This window comes from Pseudovirgaria hyperparasitica, assembly GCF_010093815.1.
Source record: "Pseudovirgaria hyperparasitica strain CBS 121739 unplaced genomic scaffold EJ05scaffold_13, whole genome shotgun sequence".
NCBI lineage: Eukaryota > Fungi > Ascomycota > Dothideomycetes > Acrospermales > Acrospermaceae > Pseudovirgaria > Pseudovirgaria hyperparasitica.
The window spans coordinates 448,671-465,156 of NW_022985561.1; the positions used below are offsets into that span (position 1 = coordinate 448,671).

At 48.8% G+C, this 16,486-nt stretch overlaps 6 protein-coding genes across 6 annotated transcripts; 3 read left to right on the top strand and 3 right to left on the bottom strand.

Moving 5' to 3' along the window:
* Nucleotides 1–8: 8 nt before the first annotated feature.
* EJ05DRAFT_467669 (uncharacterized protein) lies at nt 9–1,335 on the bottom strand (the record flags this gene model as incomplete). Its single annotated transcript, XM_033742853.1, has 3 exons — nt 1,028–1,335; nt 677–969; nt 9–623 (listed from the first exon to the last, which is right to left on the bottom strand). Exons 1-3 carry the CDS (start codon nt 1,125–1,127, stop codon nt 9–11), a joined length of 1,008 nt encoding a protein of 335 aa, XP_033597897.1. The 5' UTR covers nt 1,128–1,335.
* Nucleotides 1,336–2,447: 1,112 nt separating this feature from the next.
* Nucleotides 2,448–4,552, top strand: EJ05DRAFT_101732 (S-adenosyl-L-methionine-dependent methyltransferase). The gene is made up of 11 exons (XM_033738940.1): nt 2,448–2,585; nt 2,657–2,694; nt 2,806–2,855; nt 2,911–2,940; nt 2,995–3,017; nt 3,083–3,101; nt 3,153–3,318; nt 3,367–3,384; nt 3,435–3,572; nt 3,625–4,047; nt 4,099–4,552. Exons 1-11 carry the CDS (start codon nt 2,574–2,576, stop codon nt 4,247–4,249), a joined length of 1,068 nt encoding a protein of 355 aa, XP_033597898.1. The 5' UTR covers nt 2,448–2,573; the 3' UTR covers nt 4,250–4,552.
* Nucleotides 4,553–5,809, top strand: EJ05DRAFT_101723 (uncharacterized protein). Its single transcript, XM_033738939.1, has 2 exons — nt 4,553–5,049; nt 5,185–5,809. The coding sequence occupies exons 1-2, from the start codon at nt 4,855–4,857 to the stop codon at nt 5,767–5,769; spliced, it is 780 nt and encodes a 259-aa protein (XP_033597899.1). The 5' UTR covers nt 4,553–4,854; the 3' UTR covers nt 5,770–5,809.
* Nucleotides 5,810–5,849: 40 nt separating this feature from the next.
* EJ05DRAFT_502910 (transcriptional regulatory protein LEU3) lies at nt 5,850–8,543 on the bottom strand (the record flags this gene model as incomplete). The annotated part of the gene is made up of 7 exons (XM_033747328.1): nt 5,850–6,094; nt 6,148–6,956; nt 7,010–7,444; nt 7,495–7,812; nt 7,952–8,058; nt 8,133–8,181; nt 8,518–8,543. 7 exons carry the CDS (start codon nt 8,541–8,543, stop codon nt 5,850–5,852), a joined length of 1,989 nt encoding a protein of 662 aa, XP_033597900.1.
* Nucleotides 8,544–10,609: 2,066 nt separating this feature from the next.
* EJ05DRAFT_101859 (uncharacterized protein) lies at nt 10,610–11,338 on the top strand. Its single transcript, XM_033738943.1, has 2 exons — nt 10,610–10,802; nt 10,939–11,338. The coding sequence occupies exon 2, from the start codon at nt 10,956–10,958 to the stop codon at nt 11,250–11,252; it is 297 nt and encodes a 98-aa protein (XP_033597901.1). The 5' UTR covers nt 10,610–10,802; nt 10,939–10,955; the 3' UTR covers nt 11,253–11,338.
* A 3,751-nt stretch (nt 11,339–15,089) lies between these two features.
* On the bottom strand, nt 15,090–15,557 carry EJ05DRAFT_488216 (uncharacterized protein; the record flags this gene model as incomplete). Its single annotated transcript, XM_033745690.1, has 1 exon — nt 15,090–15,557. One exon carries the CDS (start codon nt 15,555–15,557, stop codon nt 15,090–15,092), a length of 468 nt encoding a protein of 155 aa, XP_033597902.1.
* Between the last annotated feature and the right edge of the window lie 929 nt (nt 15,558–16,486).

Consider the following 16,486-nt stretch of genomic DNA (forward strand, 5'->3'; position numbering starts at 1 on the left):
TGTTCCTCCTATTTACCATCTCCTTCTCGCCACTCAGCGCCACTGCCAACTTCGGGTACTGGATCTTGCTGTTTCGTCGCTGGTTCGGCTTCACCGTCGCTCTCGTCCTCAAAAGCATCTGGGTCTGCGAGCGGCTGTCTCTCCGCATCTTTATGCACATCATGAACACCGTCATCCGCCGAGATCGAGATCCCTCTGGCACCCCAGCGTCCAGCGCGTCGCGGCCCGGTCTGTGCCTCCGGATCGGATTGGGCCTCTTCATCCTCATCAAAGTCTGCGCTCTTGCGATTGCCCACAAGCTTGCCAATCAGCCAACCCCTACTCAAATCTTCCGAGTCCACAACTCCCCCAGCACGTAGCTTCACCCTCTGTCTCGTCCAGTATACCCACGCAAAGTCGACGTAGAACGCGACCTGAATAATGCCGAAGATCCAGGATACCGGGTTGACATCGCCTTCTTTTGCGTATCGCATGATCCAGTTCAAGATGTAGAGCGCGCGGTAAGAGCCGAGCGTGACGAGGTAGAAAGAGTCGATCACCGTGGGCACAGTCGTTTGACGCAGTAGAACGAGCTGCGGGAGTATGCAGAACGCTTCGAGCTCTTCGGAGAATGTCCAGAGGATCTAATGCTGGTCAGTGGGCTTTGGTTAGTCAACGGTGGCGTTGGGCGACATACCTCAAGGATACCGTGACCCTTTGCGAATTTACTGAATATCATGTAGATAAAAGGGGCTGTTACGGCGGAGCCGATGAAGGAGTATCCGCCGAGCTTCCACGCCTTCTCACGCTCACGCGTTCGAGCAAAGACGCGCATCATGAGGAAGACGATGTAGCAAGAGGTAGTGATGTATGCGATCTTGAGGACAAAATTCCACTTGGAGTGCCAGTCGGTCAGATGGGGTTTGAAGACATCGAGATAGCGGGTACCGAAGACAACGATGTAAAGGATTTGGGTGAGGAGCGAGACGCCTGTGGAGAGTGAGCATGATTGATGAGGGAAGCAGCAAATGCGACGAGAGAGAACAACCTTCGGCGCTGCGGTTGGAATGTATCGCCCATATCAGGATGAGCTTGGAGGTTGCGTGGGTGGCATCGCCCAGGATGCGAAAGACGTTGAACTCTGGCATGTTGGGGACTGGTTGGGATGCAAGTGAAGCAGGGGACTAGTGATCCATATGACGAAGAGGGGAGCCGGTGTATGGCGTAAGAAAGGATATAGGTTGTACAACAGAATTCGTCTCGCTACAGAAGTAGTAGACAGGAAGCAAAGGTATGTCGTTGTTCTGTACAGGACGGCTGGTGTTGCAGAGAACAAGCTTGAGATGAGGCTGAAGCTGAAGCTCACATGGCCAGGTGGTGCAAGATTGACACGTTCTGGACAGAGCCGCAGCCCAGCCACAGCCACACATATCCTTAGCCACAGTCTTGTCTATACAGTATGTTGGTACATGTTAGCCACATGCGCATTGGGTAGGTTGGGCCCCTATACCCATTGACACGGACGAAATGAAAATGTTGTCACTTGTCTTAGTACTTGTCTAGTACTATTAAAATCATAGTCCGAATCGTGACGGTGACAGCACTGTAAGTGACGCTCTTATATATCGATCACTCGTCTTTTACACCTCCACCATACTCGCTTGTTATATACTAGTCAGTGATAGTTCGTTCCTTTGAGATGCATGATGCAGGTGTGGAGAACTGCATCAACATATATGTATATGTATGCAATTATGCACTGCGAGAGTTGCGAATCGGGGACTTGGACCTGGCGTGTCGCACTCTCTCGTGCATGTCCGAGGGTATGGATGTCCATATCGCTTCTTCCACAACCGAGCGTCAAGACTTCTCAAGTGATACCCATCAGGCAATACCGCATTATATGCCGCGACGGTCTAGGGCTCGTAGGGCTGGCATTGCGACTTGGAAGCCTGTCCTTTAGCATGTCCAAGGGGTCCAGCGAGTCCAGGGTCGATAGTCGAGGGTCCCAGGCTCGGGCGGGCTAAACGAAGTCTGGGGGGCCTCAACCGACCGCGTGCCCCTCGTTTGTTGGGCGGCACCCGGCCTGTTTGACGGCGGTTTGACAGCTGGCAAAAGTTAATGATGCAATGGGGGCGCTCACTGGCCCCGTTAGTCCGCTCGAGGCTCGCTAAATTAGCTGGGTGGTGCCGCTACTGCTAGCTACCGCGGCGTACTTGCTCCCCTAGGTTTAGCTGGGGTGACTGCTGACAGGTGCTCCTGTCTGCTACTGTCCACTACTGCGATAGACATGGCTGCACTGCTAAATGATGATTATATCATGCAACCACCTGCATGCTGATCAACAAGCTCTCTATTCGGCCGAAAGATACAGTATTAGGTTGTAACCCATCAGCAAGGACAAGGTCATCAATTAGCAACGGCCCAGGACAAGGGCAGCAAGCAGAAAGCAAAGCAGAAAGCATCTCTCCTCATGAGCGTTGCTTTTCATTGTCGACCGATGCCCTTCTTCCCGTCCTCGTTCGTCCACACACCTGCGTCGACGATATAGTACCTGGGTACCTGGAAAGTCGTAAGCCCGCACTGCACTGCTCATGAACGACGATGTGAGTCTGCTGCTGTCGCGACAATATCTGCATATCTTCTGTTGTGGCTGCTGACAAGTCCCCTATTCCAGAGTGATCGGGACTCGGCGCTTGGTGAGCAGCATTCGCCGTACGTTGCTTGCCCTGCATCCAGCTTCATTTCATCTTCAAGAGCTTCATCTTCCTCTCACTTCCTCTCCCTCATAAACCTTGCCATGTAACACTGATCTACATCGTGTAGCACCACTACTTCCATTACTTCCAGCGCATATGCCTACAGATACGAACTAGGTACGCCCTTTCACCGCATCGCCAAGCCTGACACAGCAATCTTATTCTCTTTTAGGCCGTCGCTATCATGCTTTTGAAGCCGAGAGTGCGTATCTGACTCGTCTCAATCGGTGCTCCTTCACAACTGACCCTTGTCTAGACTATATGCTACCTAATGACGACGTGCGTCCCTCCGATCCCTTGTGCCGCTTTCAGATCCGGACACTAACCCACATGGCCCTGGCAAGAATGAGGCAGAGCGTTTAGGTTCGTGCTACCATTCCAAGAACTACTTGCCTCACGCTTATCATAAAGCAGATCTACAACACCATGCATTTCGCCTGACGCTCGGTGGTGCTCTGTACCTATCGCCAATCCCCGATGACGTTCAGAGCGTGCTCGATGTGGGATGCGGCACAGGCATATGGGCCATCGACTTTGCCGATGAACACCCCTCGGCCAGTGTCGTGGGAATAGACTTGAGGTGAGATCCTTGGCTTTGCTGCATCCGTTTTGAAGCTAAACGCTGCAGTCCAATACAACCAAACGAGTATTTACACCCATCCCTAACCACCCCCCTGTCTCGCTCACTTGACCTAGAGTACCGCCAAACTGTTCCTTCGTCATTGATGACGCCGAAAAGGAATGGCTATACAACGATCAATACGATTTTGTGCATGAGAGGATGCTTTGCTTTGGCATCAGAGACTGGTCTCGCATCTTCCAACAGACTTTCCTGTCATTCTTCCCCCCTTTTTTTCAATGCAGACTCCTACTGACAACCAAGAAGACATCTGAAACCTGGTGGCTGGATAGAATGTCAAGAAGCATGTTTCCCACCAAGATGCGTTTCAAATCCATTACTCACACCTGAGGACTCGCCATACTTAGATTGGAGCAATAGGCTAATCCGTGCGGCCTCGCTTATCGGAGTCGACTTGACTGCACCAAGATCATTCTCAGATCACCTGCAAAACTGTGGCTTCGTCGATATCCGTGCGCATCAGTACAAGTGGCCTATAGGGCCTTGGCCGAAAGACAAGGAGGCCAGGAAGCTGGGTTGCTACGTCAAGGAGAACATGTTTGATTTCTTGCAGGCCGCGTCCCTGGCACTGTTCACGAAAGTCCTGAAAATGTCAAGATCAGAAATCGAAGTGCTGCTGTCCGAAGTCAGGAAAGATATCAATGGTAAAGAACGGTTTGTGCTATCAATGTAAGTGACTGAGTGTGAGTACAATCAGCCACCGCTAACTCAGTATCGAAGTGGTGTTTGGTGTGCCCGGAAACCACTGGTGGGTGAACACGGCAACAACAACCATGCCCTCTTCAGCTGGTTGCCAACACCTGGAGCTTTGGCAGTGACACCGGAGCCCGATGACAACCTCTCCGAACAGCAACATCTCGACCAAGAATGATGGTGCTGACATACGCATTCCTTTGTGCGCGCTGGCCGGCATACAAGGGATGCATACAAGCCATTACTTCACATGGCTTTTCAACACGGCAGCGCACGTCTACCTGTACATGCTTACGACCAGTACTCAGATGTAATGATACCCGTCGCAAAAGCCTTCTGCGACAATCAACATTAACGCTTTTCTGTCCTATCTATTTCCAAATCCTCGCTTTTAGTGTGGGCGTATGTAATTATGTGTGTGTGTGTAATTAGGGTTGACGTTGTGCATTGTAGGAGTAGACGAGATGGACAAATCGTGAGCTCTGATTGGTGTGGCGCTTCATGCTGGCGCTTATGAGCAGGAACACCCCGGCGACATGACGTCTAAAGCCGGAGCCGGCTCAAATAGATCAATCTACCCGGACGTCAACCCTGTATCTATGGCTGTCTCCGGCTATGTGTATAAAAACACTAGCCAAAGCATGTCTTTATATAAGAAAGCCAGTAGAGTGCAAAACCACTCACGCACACCCGCCAGATCCCTACAGATCGTCAGCCAATATCACCCACGCCCACCGCACTGTAGTAGCAGCAAAAGCAGCACAAAGCGGGTCAAAGTAAACAATGTCCTCCGACTCGCCCCTTCCAAAAGCATGCTGCGCGCTCGCACCCGTGACGCCCGGAGCGTACACTCCAAAGGGCACGTACGAAGACATGGCCGGCATGAAGACATACACAACCGGCCCGCGTGACGCAAGTTTGGCTGTTGTATTCGTCTACGACGCGTTTGGCTTTACGAGTCAGACGCTGCAGGGCGCTGTATGTGTTTTCTTTTCCTACACTGGTCCTTTCTCATTCTTCATCTTGATCTTCATTGTCGTATTTTTGTTTTTTTTCTCACTTTTGAGGGACTGTGACGAACGAATGAACGACTTAACTCATTCACTCAAACAGGATCTCATCGCTGCAGCACTCCCTGCACGCGTCTTCATGCCGGACCTACTCGACGGCGGCATGGACCGTGCGCTCTTCCCCGCTGACACGCCTGCGAAGCAGAAGCTTGTCGGTGACATGTTTGGTCCCACGGGCAAAGGCGACCTCACACGGTGCGCGTCACACGTGGCCAGCATGCCAGCGCAAATCCGGGCCTCGGAGCCGGATATCGCGAGCATTGTGGCGCTAGGGCTATGCTGGGGTGGCAAGGTGGTTGTGCTAGCGAGCAATAATGATAGCACGAGGAGTGGTACGGCAGGTGGGTTTGTGGCGAGTGCGCAGGCGCATCCGAGTCGGTTGGCGGAGGGGGATGCGCGTGGGTTACGGATGCCGCATTTGGTGATGGCGAGTCGGGATGAGGATGCGGTGGATGTGAGGGCGTTTGAGGCGGTGGATAGGCCGGCTGGGAGTGTGGTGTGTACGTATCCGGATATGAGGCATGGCTGGATGGGGTCGCGCGCAGAGTTGGATTCGGAGGAGGGGAGGGATGGGTTTAGGAGGGGCTATGAGCAGTTTGTGGGGTGGGTGAAGGAGGTTGTTGGATGAGTACCTTCTGTATGGAGCATGCGAGTGGTGTGTTGACGGATACGTAGGTAGTTTCTTGGTATGCAGAAGTAGGTAATAGCTCAGCCTGCTGTGTTCATGTTATATCCGTTCAGAGCGGGAGTTGCAGGCCAGGCGCCGTATGAGTTGTCCATAGACGATACTCCTGCACTGGGGTTGTCGAGGTTGAAACCAAACTCCGCTAGTAGTTGGTCGTCCATGAAGTAGTATGGTTGCATCCAGTCGAAAGTGGTCAAAGCTGGATTAGCTTCGAGTAGAGTGGAGCCCGTATCGGCGGTAGGTATTGCGTTGCCAGATGTGCATTGAACTGTATATTGTCAATGACTAACCTACACAGCCAGCAGTCATTTGTGAACTTACTCGGTGCATTCTTCTTACATTCGTCTTCATTAGTGAGTGGATACGCCCCAGCCTGACCGCCAAACTCCTCTCTCCACCACCACAGCGTGTCAGCGATCGGACTCATGATCAGTCGACTTCTGATACGCAGAGCGGAGAACTCAGACCCGTCTGGCTTCTTAAACGCCTTATCGCTACTCCAGAGTTGTGTGACAACGGGAATGAGCTTTGTCTGGGCGTCCTTGTTCCCGTGAGAGAGCAGCTTGGCCATGTCGAGGCTGAAGAATAGCTTCTGTCTGGCGACGTCAACATCCAAGTACCTTGCAAACCAACTTTTCAGTAATCGCAAAATTGACGTTGCAGCCAATAGGATCCCAAAGGTGAGATGTCGAGGTGCATATGCCAACGTTCCGGGGTTGTTCTTGTCCATGCCGTTGATCAGCTCAATGACCTGGCAAGCACTGTTGTAGATACGCGTGAACGCCGGTGCTTCCTTGACGTTGGGCTCTTTGTAGAAATGAAATACGAGAATTGTGAGTCGAGAGATGGCCCAATTCACTCGAGTCAATTCCGTGGGTGCTTGGTGCTCGACGTCGTGTAGCTGGCCCTCGAAAACTCGGAGCAGGATATCTAGTGTGAGCTCTCTTTCGGGTGGTAGCTTTCGCAATCCATTTTCAAGGAGAGCGTCACAACATCTCGCCTCAATTCGATGGAGTGTCAGCCCGTAGTTTAGACTTGGAGACAGTCTCGCTGTTAGATGGGAGACCTGCTCAGGGTCGTGACTTTTGTCTAGAATGGTCATGGGATTTTGACCTACAAAGGCTGCACATCTACGTTGAATTAGTGGTTGATGCCCTGACTATGCACAGTAGAATGCCCGTACCGATGATACACAATGACCACACGAGCCCAGATCCCACAACGGTCATCCACTTCGGCTTCAGTGAGCCTAAGCTTGACCCTCGAAAAGTCTTGAGACGAAGCTGGAATATGCAGCCCAATCTGCATTGCAATATGAAGCAATGCTCCCGCCATAGGATACGCTACGTCTGAATCATACACGCCCTTCGGAAAAGGCCAAGTCAGGAGGAGCAGTAAGGCTTTGACGGTCTGTATTGTCGGCTGCTTCTGCAGCGTTGTCAAAGCGAGACTGACAACTTTTGGTGCCAGGGAGTAGAGCAGAGAAAGATCTTTCGTATATGTCCTGCATGCAGTGCCGATGACTGCCCAAAAAAGCAGAGGTGACTCCATGAAGTAGGCATTCGGCGGTACGGATGGATCGAGAATTTTCAGAAATCGATGATAATGGTCAAAATACCTGTACAACTGGTCAACATAGCCAGGTTGTCGTTTTATCACTTGACTCACATCATGAATATTTCGTCAAGTGTATTGCCCGAAACTTTGGTTCCATCGAGAGTCTGATCGTACGTACCTCTGGCTAATTGATCCGGTGTGTGCACCGGAGTATGTATCGGGTACCTGTTGGTATGCAAAGGTCCGCTGTTGTAGTCTAGTGAAACCTGGTTTGCCACAGGAGGTTGGAATGTCGGAGGTCCCAACGGAGATGCACTCGCTCCACTACTGAAAGTCTGTGTGCGTGGACTCGTAAGTTCTGCAGAGCCCCTTGTATTGCCAAGCTGTTGTTTCAGTGCCTCGGTCTCTTTCTCTAGCTCCGAAAGGCGTCTGTTTGATGTGAATAAACGATGCTAAACAATCAAAAGGTATCATAAGATTGCGTTAAGCGTTCTCGAGCAGAGTCGAGCCGTGTATAGATATGTGTAAAATGTGAAGATGCAGGCAAACTGATTAACATGTGACGTACTTTCGCTTGTGCTCTCTTTTGAAAGGATCGCTAATCACGCATTGTATCTTCATTTTCCCACACCGCGTGCATGGCCCATCCTGGTTGAGGTATGCATCACATTTTGCCTAAGCGTCGTCAGTATACTACGAACTTGCATAATGTCATCCGTCTGCTGATTACTAGTCAGCAAGAATCTCACCTTCTGCTGCCGGCACTCGGTGCATGCTTTGCGTGCTCGTTTCATCAGTCTTTGTCGATTAGCACGATACGCGTTAAACTTGGTATTGTGCGATACCTTTGGTGCCCTGTCGACTCAGTCATTCTGTCACATCTCCAGTGGATGACTGGTTTGGTGAACAGGACGAGTAGAGGTCCCGCTGATCCAGAGTCGGTGAAGACGCACGGACCATACAGGCTGGAGTAGCCTAACCTTGAACGCCGGTAGGTTAAGCTTTACTATATTACAAGCGCCGTTGCATTCATAGCTACATGTGTCTACTTTCTAAATTTTATAACCATAATGAAGAAGGAGAGACAGAGAAGATGAATATACATGAGCTTGAATGCATGATCTTCGTACATACTTGAGTCTTCGTCCACTGCCGTCCATCTTTTGTACGCTATACTACTTCCACGGCGCTCAGTCACACATATTGTCTTATTGCGAGAACTGTACTCAACACCTACTCGAAAGAGCTCCCTGCAAAATATTGAAGCAAAATGACAAAAGGGCTATAATACCCAGCGCTAGCACTGAGTAATTAACGTTGACTCCGGGAGATACTGTAGGACCCCTGACAACAACACCAGTTGAGTGCATAGATAGCATTGCCGTGCTGATGGTTGCAGTAATTACTATTGATATATCAGATCGCATTATCACTAATCATAAGTAAACGCACGAGATCTGAGATCTCTATGATCAATACACCCGTGACCTAGCTCTAAGGGGCCACAGGACACTGATAGAGGTCTCAGAATTCGCCTTTCAAGAGCCTGAATAACTCACAGTCGCTTTTCAGGATCATCTTAAGTGATATGTTGATGAAGATATTATTCGGTCCTCGGGAGCATCAGACACCGTTGATAATTGATCAAGCGTAGCATTCCAGGGTGACTCTACTAAGCACAGCCTCCTGGAAGTTCTATTGACAAGTCGATAACTGCAATATCAGAATCTAGATTATGGTAGTTGGCTGACGCCGATGGTCAGTGCTGCTGATATCGATTGGAAGTTTGTCCATCATACTGTCTATAGCGTGAGACTCATAGGTTTGAAGCAAACAACTTATAGTCCGAGACAACTAACACAGCTTATCAAATAGATTTTTGTCTTCTATGGTTACTCTTATGGATTTCTGACGTCATAAGCAATAACAAGCTTTATGCAACACAAGTAAATCATGCAGATCATTTGTAAGCTGGTGACTACGAGCATGTCAGATGGATAGTGGACACTTTTTACGAGCTTTGCGTGCATGACTGTCTTCTATTATCATATAGATGCAGTTCCATTATGTGGGATATGTCAGTAGCTCAAGGCCTTGGCTTATCATTGATTCATAGAGGAAGCTTTATGAAGCTGGGCGACCTAATCTCGAAAGCCGGGGCCTGTTCGTGACTTCCTAGTCCGAATGTCTTTCTGACCAGCACCTTAATCATGCTAATACTTGCTTTTATCTTATAAGTCCTTATGATATTCCACTAGCGCTATATGTACTTTGCCTCATTCTATTCAGACATTACTATAACAAGTCAGAGGTTCATGCTTTCGGCAGGAGTCATTATGTATGCAGTCCAATTGTAGAAGTCTTATTTATTAGCAAAGAAGACAATACGACTGATCTGCCTACGCGAAATCAATAGTGTTCTTCTCTAGCCTGGCCAACATGGACAGGTCTTCGGAGCACAAAGAGGTGTACTAGAGATCCAAAGATGAGCAACTTTCACATATTAAATTGTCACTCAAGTGTTGTAGTTGCTGCCGGGAATGTAATTGGCAAGGAAACATTAATGGAGCAGAAAGGAATATGTATATATGAATGACCCCTAGTGAGTCACGCTTTAGTTTTGTCTACTCTTAAGCTGGTCTCGATTAGTTGGTTCTTGATGACGCGGCATATCTGGAAGCAGCATTCCGTTCAAGAGTTCGAATTATACATACTTTACAGTGTGTGACACGAAAGGTCTCATAATTGCACTCGACTTCTGATACGATTACGATCGTAAAGAAGGACCGTCCGACGCTATTCTAACGAGATACAGGTCACTCAAGGCATTGCTAGGTCCCGTCGCCATTTTTGAGACTATCAGCAAGTCTAGTTTCCAAACGAAGAAATTTTGCGCGAATTCTTAAACTTAGTTGGCGTTCCGTATGAAGCGTTATTTGCGTTCGTTTGAAGATCAAGATGACGCCTTGTTACCGGTCTTCACTGCTTACTTCCTCGACCCATGCGTGTTAGGAACGGACGATGTTCCTACACCCTGTAAGATTGAAGGTAGATGTCGCTCACCCCGCGTACGATTTATTCCACCAATAAGAGACAAGTATCACAGCCAGGGCTCTTCATCAACGATAGTAATGAAGAATGACCAGCTCCGAGACACTGGGCCTAGTAGTTTGCCTTGTATATCACTTATCCTGCCCTCGTAGCAGACCTTCCATGTTCCAGGTCGTCATTTTTATGTCTGGGAAGTTCAGCTCTAGATCTAAGCAACGCCACGTCTGTTATACATTATGCACTATACTGTAAGACTTCATCGGTAGCATTTCGACACTTGTTTAGCTTTCTAGCTCTCCACGAATGTGCCCGGGAAGAACAGTTGGTATAATCCGTGCCATCAGGCTACAACAACCCAGCATAGAATAGTGAGTCCAGCAAGGAGCATTTCCGTACAAACGCATCTGTTCCCGAGGAGAGATAGGGCAGAAGTATTTTCAATAACAGATTACGAGTATTCTTCGTGCTGCAATATTCAGGGACGAGTCTAAAGGTTGTTGTCAGCACTCTAAACACTGCTCATGCAGCAACACCCACGACGCTTCGTTCATGCGGGCAGGGTGGCTCAACCTGGGCTGTCTGGGTTCTGGAAATGCCCTTGCTTGGCCAGGCAGGCGTTCAAACAGCCATGCCTTGTTCTAATGACGTGCTTGTTACTTCCTCTTTTACACGGAGATACTTCCTACTTAAAGGCAACGCTGTTGCTTAACATGTGTGGCCGGTGCACATACAGTTGGACCAACTATCATGGGCCAACTCTGAAGGCTGACACCCAGAAGTCCGCTTCGCAAGGTCGACCAACCAACACGACTTTGTAGCTACAAGGTTTTCAACTTCACTAAATAGAGGTACATTAGACTACTCAACAGTACTATTCTCCAAGATCAAAAGATCAAATGCTAGTAAAGAGTCTCTTACAGATAAGGTCTCCTATAATGATTATGAGTTTCCTGTGCTACTTTGAAAATGAAGTAACCGATGTTTGAATATTTGGATAGCCAGATTCATTGTTGGTACGATCACCTTGGAACCTTCTACTATCGACCTATATTCTATATTACAGGTGGAAAACTCTAAACACAGTTTCTAATCCCTATATTGCTGTCTAGATATCAGCGAGTAGTTACACGCAATACCTAGTGACTTCACCCTAGATAATTGGGAGAATCTTGATGATCAGCGCTACTTTCTGTGATCATGTAACAAGGAAGAACGTAGCTTAGACATTGAAATAGGTAAGCACTTTGACCTTAGGTAAAGCTCTATAAGTGTGTAAAACGTTACTATAGTTCGGACAACCCGCTCCTGACCCGTTATGATTCCATATTGACCACTACCAATGATGAGTAAAAGGTAAAGCTATAGCCTATAGATATGTCTCAATGGATCCACAAGCACTAGATCCCCTTCCTGCCCTCCTCCATCATCTCCTTACTACTCTGCTATACTAATCACTTACATGATGATCACATGCCCTAGCCGATAAATCCCAAGCCTGGAGCATGCCATATTGTCACGCACCCAATAGCCCTTCTCCAATGTTCCTGCACGCGTCATCTGCCGCCACGGTCCGTCACGAGCTGGGTGCATATCTCTATTGCGTGGATATCTCTATTGCCCTACCCACCCGGCCAAAGAACGCTGTCAATAAACTTCTATTACGCGCTTAAGATATGGTATAATCCCACACTAATCATGCAAAATGTGACTCGGGTAGATATCTTATACAATGTACGTGTGCAGCTTGACGAATTGCCTATCTCCACCAATGCAAGGGAGGCGTGCTATAGTATGCAATTTCGAAACAGAAGAATGCATGCGGCTGTAGCAAGCCGCTGTAGGTCAATACTTTCTTGATACATTGTCTATCGATGCCATGCGAGACGGATAAATGATTGTGTTAGACCGGTATATTACGTTCGGCGTTTGCTTGGTACGGACAGCGACAGTTGTGTGGCGTAGCTACATAGTCTCCACTTGATACTCAGGTCCCTCAACATAGTACCAAAGACACAGACTGGTCAGGTAATTACACCACTCCTCCAGGGCCTCGGGATTGCCGTGTCTATAACACTTTTCAAATGTAACATTCAGTGAGGGTGTTTACTAATACGAATGGATCTGGAATTCTAGTTGAACTAAAGTGTCCGTAGTGGTCTTTTGTATCGTTATGGTGTATTACGACTAGAACGACTGAAATCTAGTAGACATCCGAATACCATATCATTTTATAGGAGGGCTAATGTGCATAAACTACAGTCGAGACTATTGCAATACCAAGCGACGCATGGTCTTATCATGATAATAGATTTTTCGTACCCTACGTAGCATCAATAGCTGCTTCTATGATCGTAGTGCTTGAGCCATATTGTTAGTATCACGGTTATTACAACACGCATCTATTTTTCCATTTGGAGTACGGTGACCGAAACTGCCTCCTCAGATCACAAAACCTTTGCAGCTCTATACATGTTCTCGGTTGCTCGCTAAAGTCCGTCATGCAAGCGATCGCTTCACTTGACCAGGTTTATGGCGTGGTCCTGGGCAGATCCCGCTTCAAGCTTTTGCAATCCTGCAGATTACCGGTCAAATCGCGACTAAGGTAGCACGATGAACGCCGAGTTATTCAATAATGAGTACCTGCCTAGAGTTCGACCAGCATTTGAGTACCAAGAGTCAGGAGCAAGTCAGACGTAGAAAGATCTGTACGCTTTGGGGCACCCCTAAACGAATAGATGTCAAAGTGGACATAGAGGTTGAAATTGCTGTTCTTGGTACCGACTAAGCAGTGCAAAGACGGTCGAACATCAGGACTGGCTACACAGATGGCGGGTTTCAAAGGACAGCGTGGGAGGCGTTATGCGTCAAGCCACAGCGTAGGATCCCGTTCCTCGTCCACGCAATTGGCAGCGCCACGTGGTATCGTCTGCGAATATCCTGCCGCATCCCACACGGAACCAGGCCGATCTCTTACTCCAAGGCGGAATGGGAATGATTAGTTTGTCTGTATAAGCGTAAGACAGAACCATAGTTAAACTTATATGTACTTTTGCGGATCAACAATCAGATACTGCGTTTGCGACAAGGCATAAGAGGACCGACCAATACGTATAGAAAGTAAGATTGATGTGTAGTGGCGGTGGCAAATTGAAACCCATGTGGCGTAAATGTGAGTACTAAGTGACTGAAGCCCGTGTGATGAATGAACAAAGGAAATAAGAAATGTTGAAGAGCCGCGACAAAAGGAACACACATAAGGTCCGATGGCTGGGCAAAACTGAAGACCGGTGAAGGGTTGCTAGGTTCTGAAAAGTCCATGAACATGACCAGACTGAGCCTAGAAGTGGAACTGAGGAGTAATAGATGCTTCGCAATGCACTAAAATGTTATACACTTAAGTAGTAGAATAGGTAGAATAGTAGGCTCGTACAATGAATGCTAAAATGCAGCCAAGTCTCTCCTGTTCCTCTCTATATGAGTGGCTACCCTTATCCGACAGGCAGCGAGAAGTATTTTTGGGCGTGGAGGATCACCCCATGGGATGGAGAGAAGATGAAGTACAGTACGAAGGAACACCGAACGCTGTTGAACCATTTCCAGCAGCCGTTTGATCCGCCTGGGCCATCATCGGGTCTATGCAGCCGCAGCCGTCCTGTCGCTTGGTGTGCGCACGAGCCTAGCCAGTGACTTCGAGTTAAGCTCTCACACTAGGCTGGAGCAATCGAAGCGTTATGCCTATTTGGGAAGTCTCTTCTGGCCACCGCGCACCTGCGTTCCAGTTGCGTCTAAGATTGGCGTTCATCATCATATGAATGTCCAGGGTTTGCAAGAATCCCATGGCCTTGCCATTCTCAAATCACGATATTCAATATTCGTGCAGAAACATGTCGGGTCGAGACATTGAATAATGTACTCCTTCGTCTCCTGAGCAATCATCTACCGTTCAGAAAGTTGGAAATGGAACTTGCCGCTTTCAAGTTGCAATAAATAGTCCAATTCTAGCCTGGACTAACTACTAACAACTATCTATAGCCTGCGTGTATTGCAATTTATAGCCCCTACGCGGCTCATCTGTAGCTCCACTGTATCACGAACTACCACACGGGACGTTTCTTTCTGCACACATCCTCCACACCCAGAGCCCTGCTGTATTCACCATGCACAGCACCAGTACCCGGAATCCTTACCCGTCTAACACTAATAATAAAATTGCTAGCATTGTACCACCCTGAAGCGTGACACTAGACGAGGCTGATACTGACCCTGAACCATTACATCTAGGCATTTTGGGACACATTGTACAATATAGTAGCCATAGTAGCACCGCTATCACATATAGTCATTATACTTGTCCTCTTTAGTCCCTGGAACTACAATCGGTTACTTCGTCCTGTTTGAGTCTTTTAGAGAGTGCTTGCTGGTCTCTGGGCCTTGCTGGGCCTCGTTTAGTCAACCAGCTGCTGTAAAGCATGCTATCCTGTGTTATCTGAGACTCTCGGTGAAATGTTTCGGCCACTAACTCATGTTTGTCGATTGCAAGCTCTTCAAAGCGCTCAAATGTGGAACATCATGAGACTCCTATGGGAATCCTACAGAGAGGAGATCCCACATGACCCGGCGGCCACGCGACTGGGATGAGCGTCGCAATGGTAGGATCATGGTTCGTCGTGGAAGAAATGCAGGTAGGTATGCAAGTTCGTTGTTTCACGGCCCCCAAGCCCTGCCCTCGGTGGAACTTTTGGCAGAACACGACCAGGAACGCTTTTTGGACACATCCCCGCACATTTCGCCCCAGAGATAAAAGTAACCACCCATGATCCACGCGTGTCCCACGTATTTGAAATGTCTGTCCCTAGAATAGCAAGAAGAATGGCCAAGCCTTCTTTCGCAGGGGCAGGGCAGGGCTGACGCGGACGCAGACGTTGCTGATACTGCGCGTTTTCCCGCCAAACCATGCGGGAGGCGGCGCTGGCGTCCTCGCGATTTACTCTCCTTTCTTGTAAGCGCACGCCGCCAGCTCCCTGCCATCCGCCCCTTCGCGTGCTGAGAATGGGCCACATAAGCATCGGCGATACGGAGTTCCGATCATTCGTTAATGTCTTCTCGTCTCGCAACGAGCCCATAGCGGTACTCGCACTTTTAACAAAGCGACTTGCGCGATCCAGCCACCCCGGCAATGTGGAGTCTTGATATCGGCGACCAGGGTGGGCCAAAGTCACGATGTATGACCCCCAGAAAATGCACCCTTGGTAAACGCAATGGTGTCCGCAAGCATAGGATTGACATGGCTTCTATGTATGTGTGTTCCGCAGAAATGATGTTGCTAGGGAAGGAACTCGCCGGCGATAACGCCAGGCATTTATTCATGGTCGTCGATAGCCCTTGTAGTCAGGGTAGGATGCAGCTTATCCGGCGCAGTGAGCATGAGCGAGAGGCCGGAGCAACCACATCGAGGTTAACAAAAGTTGCTCTACCGATCGTGGAGAGTTGCTCCGTTATGTCTGTAGGCACGCACTCACTGTGTCAAACGTCGCATTCGCCTTCTTCCTCGCAAACGATCTCGTCCCTTACGGAATGCATGTCTAGGATGATGTAGCTACCCGGTAAGTTCGTCACGCCAGTTAGCTCGGCTGGATTTTTGACAGCAACACGTAAACAGAAGACTCCCACTTGGCGAATCAGAGATTGTAAAGGCTGTATTTACCATAAAGCGAGAAAGTGGAGTAGAGTGAAACCTCTCCAGACAGAAAGTTGGATACGCAATCCTGCCGCAGATGGGGTAAACACCTGCCCAGCCAGGATGGGACGTTAGCGGATCGTGACTGGGAGTCCCAAGCAGCATCTTGAGCGCGTTTCGGCACGGCAATGGAAGGATTCGATATAGCCATGCAAGCGTTGCTGCTAGTTGTTCCATTATGAGTGTAATTTGCATGTTCGACCTCAGATTCTCAAAGCTCGAGATGTGATACATTGGGGGATTCGTGTGACTTTGCAGTGTTCGAGGCACACTTCCCATGACGTTTCCGATGATCTTGTGCGAGAACTACGCAAA